This window comes from Halichoerus grypus, chromosome 5, assembly GCF_964656455.1.
Source record: "Halichoerus grypus chromosome 5, mHalGry1.hap1.1, whole genome shotgun sequence".
Lineage (NCBI taxonomy): Eukaryota > Metazoa > Chordata > Mammalia > Carnivora > Phocidae > Halichoerus > Halichoerus grypus.
Genome location: NC_135716.1, coordinates 118,598,052 through 118,613,207, shown reverse-complemented (window position 1 = coordinate 118,613,207; position 15,156 = coordinate 118,598,052). Strand labels below are relative to the sequence as shown.

The 15,156-nt window shown below is 40.0% G+C and overlaps 1 protein-coding gene across 2 annotated transcripts in view; it reads right to left on the bottom strand.

Moving 5' to 3' along the window:
• Positions 1-14,972, bottom strand: part of LOC118534196 (uricase) — a 31,094-nt gene extending 16,122 nt beyond the window's left edge. The window contains exons 1-5 of one of the 2 annotated variants that reach the window (XM_078071726.1): positions 14,877-14,935; positions 9,012-9,069; positions 5,153-5,371; positions 1,871-1,987; positions 1,693-1,771 (exon numbers count right to left, since the gene is read on the bottom strand). In XM_078071726.1, coding sequence (XP_077927852.1) covers positions 1,693-1,771; positions 1,871-1,987; positions 5,153-5,329 — 373 coding nt within the window. In that variant the 5' untranslated portion in view covers positions 5,330-5,371; positions 9,012-9,069; positions 14,877-14,935. Of the gene's footprint in view, positions 1-1,692; positions 1,772-1,870; positions 1,988-5,152; positions 5,372-9,011; positions 9,070-14,876 lie in introns of both variants that reach the window. The other variant, XM_036089895.2, reaches the window with a different exon arrangement.
• Between the last annotated feature and the right edge of the window lie 184 nt (positions 14,973-15,156).

Below are 15,156 nucleotides of genomic sequence, written 5' to 3'. Positions count from 1 at the left end.
ATGTGACTACTAGAAAATTTTAATATTACATATGTAGCTTGCATTATATTTCTGCTGGACAATGCCAGTTTAGAGTTTATAATTTTATGAGGCTAGTCAGTGTGGTTTGGGTAAGAAAACACTGGCTTGGGGAGGCAGGAAACATTTCTTTCTCTTTCTCTCCCAAAGTCACATACAAAAGGAAAGAAGGAAGGAAGGAAAGCAGGAAGGAAGGAAGGAAGGAAGAATGGAATGGAGGGAGGGAGGAAGGAAGGAAGGAAGGAAGGAAAGTTACATTTCAACTAACTCACGGCTCAGTCAGCAAGTCAATATGTCACATGGCTAAGCATTTGGGGGATTAAAAAATCATTATCTTTTCAACTTATTTTAACAACTAGTTATTCAGTCTCCTTTATAGGACAATAATTACACAACTGTTAATTAAACACTGAGAAGGCTCTGGCTGTGCCTGGAATTTAATACAGATAGCGAAAATTATTAAACCACAGCTAATACAATAGAACTTTCTAAGGGAAGGCATTATCCAATAGAACTCCAAAGGGACTTATATTTTATTAACTTTATAATATTTCTGACATTTCTGAGATGCTACCTCCAATTCTTGCTGAAGAGAGCTAGAGAAGAAAGAGAAGGAGATACAGCAAAGGAAAGGAAGGGAAGGAGAGGAGAGGAGAGAAAAGGGAGAGGAGACGAAAGTGAAGAATAATTGAAAAGGGAAAAAGTTGAGTCCATGTTCTCAATTTATGATGATCATGAAGTTGTTTTTTTTTTTTTTAAGATTTTATTTATTTATTTGAGAGAGAGAGAGACAGCGAGAGAGGGAACACAACAAGCAGGGGGAGTGGGAGAGGGAGAAGCGGGCTTCCCACGGAGCAGGGAGCCCGATGCAGGGCTCAATCCCAGGACCCCGGGATCATGACCTGAGCTGAAGGCAGATGCCTAACGACTGAGCCACTCAGGTGCCCCGGAAGTTTATTTTTTATTAGAATAGAGACCTATCTACCACGTTTGGCTCCATGGTTCTTGGAGGTCCTCTACTCTAACTCATAGCCAATTATTAAACTCTGCTCTGACCATCTCAATCAAGCAGTGGGAGACAAGCTTTGGGAATTTTGATATTTGCTAAGTTCAATCATCAGTACTAACAAGGTCCATATTGTAATTATGTTCCTCAGTTAAGTTTTAAATTTCTTAGTAAATAGAAAGAATTATATAATTGTCATTGCTATTTAAATGAGGTTCATTCTATAGTAATTATAATAATATCAGTGGTCTCATTATGAAAATAAAATGTCAGGGAAACTCGATTGTTATTTACTGGCTATTTCCTATAAAGATTGTTATAATTATAGCATGGTATGGTACAAAAAGTACTGGTCAGAAAATTCAGAGACTTGGGGTTTTGTCAGCCTAGACCTTTTTTTCCCCTCACCTCAGAATCAGATGATAAAAATGATCTACTTTATTCAACCCCTAGATTTGTTGCAAAATGTATTATTTCATTTTTACACTAGGATAAAAAGTAGATAGTTTTAAAATGTACTCCAGAGTCACAATGCTCATTTCCATCTCAGATTTAAATGCCTTCAAAATTCTCTACAGTTTTCCTCAATGCTAATAAACAGAATTGTTTAGAAGAATAAAATACTGAAATTGCTATTGCAGAATCAAAACATGAAAATATTTTCTCACCACCCCTCATCTGTTCAACCTCACAGAAGTGCGTTCCAGTGGGAGTGTGAATAAATGCATGGACATGCTTAACTCCATTCTGAAAATTAGAAAAAAAAATTGTTTTCAGTAAAATTTCAGTATATGTCATAAAGCCAATTTCTTTAATTAAGCTGAGAGCACAAATAACTGAGGTAACCTTTTCAAAACGCTTCCAAGGGACTTCTTCCACATAGACTTGAGCTCGGATGACATGGTTAAAAGAAGAAAGAAAATGCTCACAGATGTTCATTGCAAAAGTTTCTATGCTTTTGATCTGTAAAAGGAAACAAAATGCTAGTGACCAGAAACAACTGCCTCATTTAAAAATAATTTTTAAATACCCATGGAGTTCTGTTTCCTGTTCAAATGTTTTTTAGAACCAGAGAAATATAGATTTTGAAAGACTCTGGAGAGGTGAATTGGTCCTTATCTCGATTTTTCACAAGGTCTCCTAAGTGTAGTTAATAGATCACCATTACCAGGTGAGACTATCCTGTTTTTAAAAGAAACCTGTTTTGCAGGAAGAAATGTGTCAGTGAATGAGCAAAATGAAACTTAACATTTAGATTCTCCTTACGGTGAGCTCAGTCATCACCCACACCAACTACAGTACCACAGTATACTCCAAAACGCTCTGGTGTCTTTATGACATTGGCCAATGGGCCTCCCAGTCTCCCAAGGAAAAACATTAATGTAGGACCACTTCTGCTTTTTTGCTTTGCAAACAGGCCTTCTATGGACCATCCCCAGCTCTCCACCCCATAAAGCAGCTCCCTACTTTCATACAAATTATTCATAATAATCTTTAGACAATGGGCTATGGTCTTAGCACAGTCTACAGATGATTTATGTCTGTGCCTAAGGTGGACTATTTGTACAGGTTTCCCCAGGATAGTTCTGTTTTATGCCTCTTTAGCATCTTATTTCACTCTCAGAAGTGTCCTAGTTTAGAAAACAAAAATACTAACTCAAAAAGATGTATGCTCATTGCAGCATTATTTACAGTAGCTAAAATATGGAAACAATTTAAGTGTCCATCAGTGGATAAATGGATAAAGAAAATGTGGTGTGTATATACATATATATTTATTTATTTATATTTATGGTTTATATTTATTATTTATACCATATTTATATGGTATATATATGGTGTATATTTTATATATATATAATGGAATATTATTCAGCTATAAAAAATGAAATCTTTGTATTTGTGATAACATAGATCATAGATGAACCTTGATGGCATTATGCTAAGTGAAATAAGTCAGGAAAAAACAAATACCATATGTTCTCACTTATATGTGGAATCTAAACAAAACAAAAACAAACAGAAAAAAATCAAGCTCATAGATATAGATAACAGAATACTATTTGCCAGGGGAGAGGGGGTGAGCAAAATGGGTGAAGAGAGTCAAAAAGTACAACCTTCCAGTTATAAAATACATAAGTCATGGGGATATAATGAACAGCACAGCAAATACAGTTAATAATACTGTATTGCCTATTTGAAAGTAGCTAAGAGAATAAATCTTAAAAGTTCTCATCTCAAGAAATAAACATTTATTTCACCATATATACAACTATCAAATCATTATGTGGTACACTTGAAACTAATATAAAGTTTTATGCCAATTATACCTCAATTTAAAAAAAAATCAAAAGAAAAAAGTGTCTTGGTTTGGATAAGAAATTATATGGTCATTCTATATATAATGAATAAATTCTAGCTGTTTTTAATATCCAGGTCCATTCCATCACTTTTCTGCGTCTCTCACACAGTGCGGGAAATACAAGCATCTGTGTTACCTGGCCCTCTTCTATAGCTCAGGAAGAAAGCCTATTTTCAATTTAATTTTTCAAGAGAGCAATGCCTTTGTCCATAGTCATGTTTGGTTTTTTTTTATCATGTTATGTTAGTCACCATGCAGTACATCATTAGTTTTTGATGTAGTGCTCCGTGATTCATTGTTTGTGTCCATAGCCATGTTTATGCTTGCTGGGCCACTCTGATTAGCAAGAGAAAGGTTCAGCAGGGAGGAAGGCCTTGCAGAAATTATATTTCAATTAATCTGTTCGTTTCATGCATTCTGAGTGTGGATTCATGCAAAAGCATGAGAACAGAAGTTTTCCAGTCTACATGTCTTGTCTTTTTAGACTTCTTAGCAAATAGGAAAATTATCTTGCTGAGCGAAATAAGTCAATCAGAGAAAGACATGTATCATATGATCTCACTGATATGAGGAATTCTTAATCTCAGGAAACAAACTGAGTGTTGCTGGAGTGGTGGGGGGTGGGAGGGATGGGGTGGCTGGGTGATAGACATTGGGGAGGGTATGTGCTATGGTGAGCACTGTGAATTGTGTAAGACTGATGAATCACAGACCTGTACCTCTGAAACAAATAATACGTTATATGTTAAAAAAAAAAAAAGAAGAAGATAGTAGGGAGGGAAAAATGAAGGGGGGGAAATCAGAGGGGGAGACGAACCCTGAGAGACTATGGACTCCGAGAAACAAACTGAGGGTTCTCGAGGGGAGGGGGGTGGGAGGATGGGTTAGCCTGGTGATGGGTACTAAAGAGGGCACGTTCTGCATGGAGCACTGGGTGTTATACGCAAACAATGAATCATGGAACACTACATCAAAAACTAATGATGTCATGTATGGTGATTAACATAACATAATAAAATAAAAATAAATAAATAAATAAATAACATCTGCATGCCGTGCAAAAAAAAAAAAGAGAGAGAGAGAGAGAAATTATCTTGAGTTGCCCAGAAATCTGCTAGTGCTCCAACACAGCTTCACTCACACTTAAAGAAAGTGGAAGATGAAGTGTTAAAATAGCAGATTCTATCAGCTCCAAGACCCTTTTGAAGAGTACACTTACCACAATATACAGATACTAAGTGGTCATGGAGTTGGGAAAATTAGGGAGACATTAAAAGTTGGGCAAATATATTTCAAAATATATCTTATACTCAAGATTCTCTTCTGTAGTAACACCAGGAAGAGAAATGGTACTTTTTTCTATAAATGTACACCATTCTAAATTAGCTAGAGGAATCAAAGAAATGTATGACAAAAATGTATAAAATCCTATTCTGAAAATCTTCCCGGGACCTTGATTTGCCAATGATCCTAATTAAGAGAGAACATGTAAATTTGTCAGGTAGGATTCTCTTCCTAAAAGATGTAGTAAGTTGAGAACCAAAAAAGAGAAGTGAGGTTAAGAAGAAGAAAAAGAAAAAAGAGAAAAAAAAAGCTTTTCTGTAAGGCTGAGAATTTTAGAATAGAAATTTAAAAAATTAGTGGCTTAAATGTAAAAATAGGATTAAAAAATAAAGGGAACTTGCAGCAAGCAAATAATACCCTCAAGTTATAGTACAGTGAGTTCTGCATCAGGAGAGGCAGCGTCTAAGAGGAGTGACACCTACCCCTTTAAACTTTGCCAAGACATGAACCGTGTTCTTGATGGTGTCTGTGGGGATGATGTCTGAATTATCTCCATGCACGTAATCTTTTTTGGAGCTCAGAGTAAGTTGCACTGAAGTTGCCACCTCTTTAATGTTGTGGTATTTTCCATCTCGCTGAATATGAAGAACTCTTACCATATCCTTCCCATAGCCAGTTCGGACGAACTCCACCTCATCATTCTACAACAAAAACACAGTCCTCTTATTGAAGAAACCTAAACGAAAGCAAAAAGTCAACTCCAAGCTCTTCAAGCCTTGATTTAATCACATAATTATAAAAGGTGAGAGTTAAGAGTATTCATGAAAGCAAGACTATATCCGACCTTTGAAGAAAAATGGGAACTTTAACGGAGAAAAGAGAATTATGAGAAACAGATGAAAATATATCCAGCTAGCCTGAAGACAGACAGGTAGAGGGCATTCTTGATCATAATAACTAATGATAACAATAACAGTATCTCCTGGACCGAACTATTTACTCTGTTTTATTTAATTCCTGCTAACTTAATCCTTGTAACAGCTCTATAAACTCGTATTATTCCCATTTTACAGAGGGAGAAACTGAGGTTCAAAGAGTTTAAGTGACCTGCCCTACTCCACATAGCTAGTGAAGGATAGAGCCAAGGATTCCTACTCAGATCTGTTGACTCCAGATTTTGTCCTCCGAACCACTATGTAGACTGCCCTTCTTCTATTAACATGTTTTGACTATGTTAACTGAAAATAATTATATCCTCTTTTTTATACTGAGTGATATTCTGGAGAAAATGCCGTGTGATCAATAAAAACAATTTGAAAATTGCTTCTTCTACTTGCTGCCGGGAAGAAGAGTAATTAGTGACAGGGTCCAGATTACCTTCAGGAGGGCAGAGCCAGGGCCATCTGGCTGCAGGGACAGCTATGCTTTTAGCGAAGAGACACTTAATAAAAGCCTGGTGACTGATTGATTAGTAGCCTTATCTGGAGCCGGAGCTCTCGCTAGCGAATGCATCCATCCCCACTGCTAGGATTCAGAAGAGTCGTCCCTGGGCTTTACTGGTGTTTGAGAGAAGAGACAGGAGGGAGCAGAGGGGCAGAAAACCCTATTTTAGTTAGCGTCAAAATTGAACATTAAAATGGTAACGAAAGCAAAGTGACAAAAATAAAAGTAAATCAGAAACAACATGCAGTGAGAGTCTGGGGAGGGTCACAAAGGAACCTCCCCTGCTAATGGCACACAGGCAATCTGCTGACGGCGGCCCCAAATTCTGCTTACGTAAAGCATCACCAGGTCCCCGGGGAGGAATCGTGAAGTATGAGAGGCGGGCTTAAATCTCAGGGACAGAGCCTGCTAGGACATGCTGCTGATTCAATGGACGACTCTTGAAAAGGTCCCTCAAAAGCCTCTGACCCAGTTTTGGAGGGACTCATCTTCAAGAACAGGATCAATAAGACAACGCAAAGAGTGGACTTAAAGGATCTTAATAAGAATGATAATACGGACAAGGAAAGAGTCACCGCTTGTGGTTGCAGGGGCTTTGGAATCAGACCAGGTCCAAATTCCGTCTTGCCATTTATAGCTCTGTGGTTGCAACAAATAATTTGTTGGCTCTGAGCCCTCAGTTTCCCCGGCTGTACAAACGGAGATAACCACCCCTACTTGTAGGAGTTGCCGGTGAGTGTGAACATCCCGGCTCAGTTCCTAGTACCTCGCGGAGCCGTGAGGGCCACCCCAACTACAGTGGCCACGTCAGGCCCGGCTGTGGGCACAGCAGCGGCAGGGATGGCAAGAGGGACTTTGAGTGAAGACACCAGTTTTTAGAGGAGAGAGCACTGCTGGCGGCAGTCGGAGGAAGACTCTGACGTGACTTTTGAGCCACAGGGATTCCACCAGGGGGACGGAGGCACTTGGCTGGCCTGGGGCCCCTGGACGGCATGGATGAGGGGCCAGAACCAAAGGTCTCCAAGATCGTCCATCAGCTGCAAGACACAGCAGGACTCAACAAATGTGACCCCTCAGTCCTATGCCCTGCCGCTAAATACCCAAGCTACAGTAGCTCAGTCTGCGAAAGCAAGTGGTTCCTACATGATACATAGAAAGATTCAATGACAGCCACCCTTTAGGTCCCCAACCCCGCTCACCTCTCCAACTGCCTGTCTTGCCACAGCCTATTTCAAACTCTGCTTCAGCTCTCCTGAGCTCACTGGGCTTGCCCAGGCTCTGTATGCTTTCTCTGCCCGTAGGCCTTTGAATATGCTATTCCTTCTTCCTTGGGCACCTTTTCTCTTCCTTCCGCCCAACTACCAACCCCTTCACCTGCCGAACTTCTTCTAGTCACCCTTCAGGTCTCAGATGCCACTTCTTCAGGGCTGGAGTAGGTGCCTCTTCCATGTGCTCTGGAAAGAGTTACTGCCTTAGCAGAGCCTTTATCAAATTATGTTGCAATTGCCTCATCATGTGTCTGATTTGTTAAAAAATGGGCGACTATGGAAGCAGGAACCATTCTATCTTAGTCGTCATGGCAACCCCAGGGCTCAGCGCAGTGCCTAGTACATGAATAGGTGCTTAACAAATATGGCATGGCTGAATGAATGGTGCACCATCACCTCCACTTCTTGTGTGGGGACATGGAATAGTTAATGAAAATACCCCGAAGATTTCAATACAGAATCGCCACGTCAGCTCAAACCCTGAGCAGGAAGTTCCTCTTCCTGGGAAAGTGGGGAAGGCACCATCAGCTCTCTGATCGCCACAGCCCGGAGATCACAGGCACAGCCGACTGGAGAATAAAGGCCTGGGAAGGGCAGAACTGAGTGTAGAGAGAGTCAGGGACGCAGCACAAAGTGCTCACGTTGCTAACAAGACTGAGCACTCCACACAGCGCGGCCATCATGGAGCTCCTGCGTGCCGCGTGCAGGAGAGGTCAGCCTTCCTCAGCGAGCCCCCGACCAGGCCTTGCCCCCAGAGCAGAGCTTGAGTAATCACATTTACTGGGTAATAAGTCAGAAGAAAAAGGACATAAGCATCTGAGGACGGAGCAGCATGGAACAACAGAGGTGTGGGATGCCCGAGAGTCTCTGGGCAGGACCTGACAGAACGGATAACGGGTCCAGACCAGAAATGAGGCTGTTCTCCTCAATAAGACTTCCCCCAGTTCTGCAGGCAGAGAAATCAAAAGTAGGTGCCAGAACCCTATGGTGTAGAAAGCACAGTGTGGTGCGGAGATCCATGTCCAAGATAACTGCACAAGAAGATAGGAAGGTGGCTGTCGTGTGGAGGGTGGGCAGGTGGCTGAGAGGATGGGCTCTGGGCTCTGGAATCAGGCAGCATAGGGGGTGAACCTTTGTTCTGCCACCTATTAGCTCTGCATGTGGAGGCGAATTTCTCCATCTATAAAATGGGAATAATGGTAGTGCCCATCTCTCAGGACTGCTGTGAGGATTCTGTGGGAAAAACCACAAAGCACTCAGAAAAGGGCCTGGCAAATAGTGAGTGTTCAATAAATGTTAGCCATAATTATCATTGATAAATAATAACTACATGTCAAATTTTATATCAAAGGGTTCCAATTACTGTTAGAGATAAATACCCAGATTGCACGCCAATCCAGAAAGACTGCTGCTATGACAAGGCCTACTTCTGCCTTCATACTTTGGTTGTGTGGCTTCCTCAGGCTTGTGTGGCTTCAGGAAACAAAGTTACAAAAGGAAACTCAATTTCCTAGAGTAATACTCTGGATGAAACATCAGACCGAGTAAATTTTTACCTGGCTCTACACAAGGAAAATCCCCGTTTCTTAGACATGTCTTGAAAGATGAGAGGATAGAAATCATTACTTACCTGCAAGTAATGTTGGAGAGAACTCTCTGAGATTGTAAATTAATCTTATTTTTCATTTCTGTAATGAGATAGTGAGCATTCTCTTATTTGCAGACCATACTGAAAATGATGAAGGCTGTCACTACAGGTCTAGGGGTCCTTAGCCTGGAGTCTGTTAACCCTAGAAGGCCCAGTGGTGGGATTTGAGGTAGAAAATATTAAGAAAGATTAAAAAAAAAAACTTTTTTAAATTTAAAAATAACTCACATTTTCTCTTCAGTCTTAGAAGAGCTTCTGTAAGCCTCATCTCTTCCCTCCATAACAGAGACAAATACAAAAGGGCTAGCTATTTAGGACCCAACACAGGTATAAAAATTAACTCAGTTGCAGTGCGCCATGATGGAAGAACTGTTCATGGAGACAGGCCTCTCTTTCTGTCTTTGGAATGTTCTGGAGAAGTTCTTCCAATTCTATGCCCAGGTTTTTCCTTTGCCTGACTATTTTTTTGGGTATTCATGAACAAAAAGATTTCAGAGAAAGATGCTGAACTAATACGAGATAAAGGAGTACTCATCTGAACAATCTTAATATCACTTTGGCAGATCTTAACAATACATAAGGATAAGAACAATAATGGTGAATCATAACCTTAGAAGCAGCTGGTATTTCTCTTCTTTTCTTTTCTTTTTTTTTTTGGCTGCCTAGGATCTACTAAATGTCAGATGGGAAAATATTGATATCTAGTAGAAAATGTCAGGTTGCTTTAGGCTGTAGAGTGGCTTATTTTTGCTATCAAGGAGGGCTATGCCTTGAGTTATGTTCAAAGTGTGACTCTAAAGGGATTTTTCAAGCAGATGCTTCAAAAACAGTCTAACAAGTCATATGCATAATTATGGTAGAAGGAAGGTGACCTGTTAGCTAACGAAGATTCTATTTACAGGTGCTCAGTGATTTTCAAACTTCTGCCTATTACTAAGGAAGAGAAAATTCAGTCACTAAATGTCAGGGGAGATGCTAATTTTCTTGCCAACCTCTCCATGGCGCCAGTAGCCTTAGGGCTGGGGACTGGAACAAGGCCCTCAGCAGCTTTCTAGCATTGGGGGCTGGAAACGCCACAACAAAGAATTGATGGAGACCTCCAAGAACTCGGTGGGAAGAAAATGTCACTGAAACGCATACACTGAAAGATACCTCTTTCCAAATGTGTAAGTCTTGAGAATAAAAATAACAGTAGTAACCATTTAGTGAGGGTTTCATCTGTGTCAGGAACTGGGCATGTATTATTCCCTCTGATCCTTTACCAGGACCCTGTGAAGTAGGTATTTTTAATCCAAGTTTGACCAAGGGAGATACTAAGCGTTCAGTGTCCCGCCAAGGTCACAAAATTACTTGGTGACAGAAGGCAGGAGGAGAACCCCGCCCATTTGCCCCCGAATAACAGGCTCTTTCCCACTACAGGCAGAATCCTGATCCCCCCTGGAAGGCCAGCCCACTCTTTAGGGAGAGAAAGGATATAGACGGAGGGAAACGGCCATGCAAACTTGAGTTTCTATACCATTTTTTAAATTCCATTCATTGGAATCTACATTATCTTATCTATTCCTCCCCAAACCCCTGCAATTTAAGAGGAAAAATCCCCATTTTAAAAGAAACTACATCAGGGATGTAAAGTGAGCTGCCCAAAGCTATAGGGCTACCAGGGAGACCCGGGCCGTGGACAGAGCCCTGCTGAGACTGAAAAGCCGTATTCTGCTTACACTGGACCAAGCAGAACTTATCAACACCCAGAGAGACCCCAGTTCAAGCCATCACTTTTTTCTAGAACTGAAGTCATTGGTTTAAATTGCAGGGGAATTCTCTGCTCTGATCGATTCTGTGTGTATGGCTAGGATGTTTAAATAGTGAAGTAAGGGGAGAATGAAAAGCTCATTGCCCTTGGGGGCAGGATGAAAATTCAGCTTCAAGTCTTCAGTAACAGGCACTCCATTTGAGTCAAACATTGACTTTTATCTGGGCAAGGACGACTGTAAACATGAGTGATGTAGGTTTATTTGTGGTCATTAAACCCGTATCACCAAAAGACTGTTTTTAGTCCATCAGCAAAGATAAAGATATAACAGTGTCACAGAAGAACAGGAAACAAGGAGGGAAGGAACCAGCATTTAATAAGCATTCGTCATGGGCCAGAGGCTATGCACACAGCCCCTCACTGAATCCTGAGAGCACTCTCTGAAAGCACAGATCATGAGCCTCACCTTGAGGGAAGGAAGCTGACAGTGTTGAGGTTAAATAGTTTGGTCAAAACCACATGGCTGTTGTGGGGGCGCTTGGCTGGCTCAGTTGGTGGAGCACGCAACTCTTGATCTAGGGGTTGTGAGTTCGAGCCCCATGTTGGGTATGGAGATTACTTAAACATAAAATCTTAAAAAAGAAAAAAAAAAGCCAAAACCACAAGGCTTTTTTTTTTTTTTTTTTAAGATTTTTTATTTATTTGACACAGAGAGAGAGGGGGAGAGAGGGGGAGAGCAAGTACAAGCAGGGGGAGGGGCAGAGGGAGAAGCAGGCTCCCCGCTGAGCAAGGAGCCCGATGCAGGACCCTGGGATCACAACCTGAGCCGAAGGCAGATGCTCAACCAACTGAGCCACCCAGGCGCCCCAAAAACCACAAGACTTTTGAGAGGCAGAGCCAGGCATGGAACCCAGGCCTGCCTGATTGTTTTCACTGTACCCAGCTGCCTTTTTGACATAACATTATAAGTTCTTTAAAATTGGATTTTGCCTGCATACTCATTTTTATTTATCTGTTTAGATTTAATTCATTATAAATTCCACATAACCCCAGAATAGAAACCTCTGAAATCGTTTTCATTCAATCCATTCATTCATCTATATTTCTTTAGCTCCTTCTAGGTGATAAGCACCAGGGTAAGTGCTAGAGATACAATAGCAAACCAGGCAGGCATTGTTCTGCCCTGATAGAGATTATACATTAGAAGTTTATACCCTTCACACTAGAACAAACCTTTTCAGTAAAAAATCAAAAAGTTCATATTTTAGGCTTTGCAGACCATATAGTCTCTGTTGCAACTACTCAGCTCTGCCATCACAGTGTAAATAGTTATACATAATACATAAATGAATGGATGTTGCTGTGTTCTAATAAAACTTTATTTACAAAAACAGACAGTGGGCCAGATTCGGCTTGAGGACCCCTGCTTTTGAGAAGAAGGCTCAGAAACATAGCCAAGTAATTAGAACACATTGTGATAATTACTCCCATTGAAAAAAATACAGTGAACCCTGGGATACCTAAGCCAGATTGAGGGAGATCAAGGATAGCTTCCAGGAGGGCCTGGCATCCACAAAGCTATGAATGATGAATAGGAATTGACAAAATAACATTTTCTGGCCTTCTTCCATTAATTCTACTTATGTTTTCCTTTAACAACATTTTTCATAAATAATTCTTTGTTTCACAAATACCTGTATCACGTTGCTTGTCTCATCAATTTTCATCAGAATAATTCCAGTCCCCCTCTTCCTCCCACAATAAGGATATCAACTTTTTCCTTCAGTCTGTCACATTCTAGATTTTACTCAGGACATCAACAGTCTTGTAAAAGTTTGAACATTAAGTTAAACCTAAACAGATAAATTTTCTGGCATGTAAATCATACCTCAAAAGCTATTGAAAATAAAAAAAATAAAGCCAGCAGCCTGACTTCCAGAAGTCCTCAAAGGATGACCAAATTTCAGTGAAGCCAGCATAAGCCAGGGTCTGGAGAAATCCAAGTTTATCTCAATCTCAAGAAATTTTCACAGATAAGGCTTCAAAGAATATGGACTCACAGTCGAAAGTAAAAAAGCACACAGGGTAGCAAGGTATCATGAGAGAGAGTTGCAGAAACAACAAACAGCAAAGACTTCAGATATTGGAATTATCAAACACAAAATATAAAATAACATATTTAATATTTTTACAGAAATAAAAGAACTGAGCATATCTCCTTCTTGCGATAGAGTGTATCTTCTCTTGAGCAAAAAACAAGAGACCATAAAAAAGACCAAGTAAATCTGAAAATTTTGAAAAAAATTTTGAAAAAAAACCAATAGAACCTCTAGAAATGCATTACTAGGCGCATTAAGAAACAGATTAAACACAACTGAAGAAATATAATTAGTTATTTGGAAGAGATAGATTAAGTAACAGAATAATGTTGCCTAAGAGAGAATATGAGAACTGGAAGATAGATCCAAATAAAGAATCGGGATTAATACAGACACCCAGGAGACAGAGTACATGCAAGAGACATAAAATGCACTAGGATGATAGGACAGAGCGAAAGTGGAAGAGGCACAATTTCAAGGAGATCAGGACTGAGATCTTCCAGAATTACTGGATGAATGAATGCAAACTTTCAACTATGAACTAAGAAGCCCATGACCAAGTGAAGAACTCTACCTTGTTCACTATACTCGGCTAAATTATAATGAAGGGGTTTTCTACTGTTTTTAGAGGTAATTGTACTGTGAAGGATCTGTGGTATTTTTGTCATCTTCTACTACTTGGGCTTCAAAAGTGGATATTGTGAAAACCATTCTATCCAGTTTGCATTTTCTCCATCCACCAAATTCAGTTTCCTTTCACATTACTTCACTGCTTTTAGCAAAAACCAGGACACACTGGAATCTAGTCTTTAGGGTAATGTTGACATCTCTGGAGCCCCTCAATGTCCAGGACAGGGTTTGATACCTAGTGATTGCATAAGAAAAGTCACAGACTGACAATCAGCATGATCAGGTCAGCAACAGCTGGAGATAAGAAAGCTTAACTGAAAGTTATATCTGAAAGAAAGTAACCTAACAGCATTTTTCCAGACCTTGAAACAAAAGTGGATTTAGCAAATAGCATCCTAATACAGATGTCCCCCGGCCCAACCTCAGGAAGGGCTCAGGTTGTAGTAAAAATAATCTTAGCTAACATTTGTGGATCATTTACTTTTGGTCAGGCCCTGTGCTAAGCATGTAATGAGGAGAAAACAGGAATTATTTTATATCCTATTCAACAAATGTTCCTTAGCCTACATAACTGAAAACAAGTTGCTTATATTCTCTAAATGCATCAGTGAATCTTAAGCCTAGGGTACTCAGCTATTACCTTTATACAAAAGCTATCATAAGATAGAATTAATTTTATTTTATTTTAACTTAGAAAAATAAACTTCATGCTATGAAATTTTTAAAACTTGATGAAAAGTTTACAGTTGCTGAAATCCTTTTTTTTTGAATGCAATAAAAACATATATAAAACAAAATGATACCCACAGAGAAATGATCAGAATTTTTTTTTTTTTTATTTACCAAGTTGATAGGTTGCAAACCTATCAGATACAGCACAGCCTTGGCTCAGGGCAGCAAGCCTCAAAGTTTAGGGTGTATTAGCATCACCACAAACCTTGTTAAAAAAAAAAAAATGCAGATTCCTAAACCGAAGTGGAAGAATTCTGAGTTAGCAGGTCTGCACTGAAGCCCAGAATTCTGCCCCTTTTGCAAGCACCACGGGAAGATGTGGGTGGGTGGTCCAAACATCCTTCACAAAACTCTGTCTTTAGAGAAATAGAGCCCTAACCCCTCACTTTCCCATGAACCTTGAGTCCTGAAAAACTCCAACTCAACCAGATTTGCAAGATTCCAGTTTGGTCTGGGTCCCTAAGTGACTGATCTAGGTCCATATTCAGAGGGACAGATCAGAGCCATAATGATTTCCAGACAGAGGGTAAAGTGCTACTTTTTATGACAGCATCTTTAATAATTGAGTCAATTTAAGAAATTCTTTTCATATGCCTGTCTACTCCCTTCCCTCCTCCAAAAAGAGAATGGTCTCACCTTTTTATAGTCATTGTGGTAATGGGCCATTTTCTCTTGGCCTTCAACTTCAAATTCAGTTTCAAGAGTGAAAAAGAATAGTTTGGGCAAAACAGATGTTTTCTAACATTTTTTATCTGACCTGAAGGGTGAGCAGTCAATATGTTTACCTGATTGCATTAAAACCAATTGGACACCAAGGGTTCTTGGGAAATGAAAGGACCACGTTGAGTGGCTAAAACCAGAGGTGGAGACAATGTGTAAACATCTTTGGTAAAATACAATTAAATTTGTTCTGACT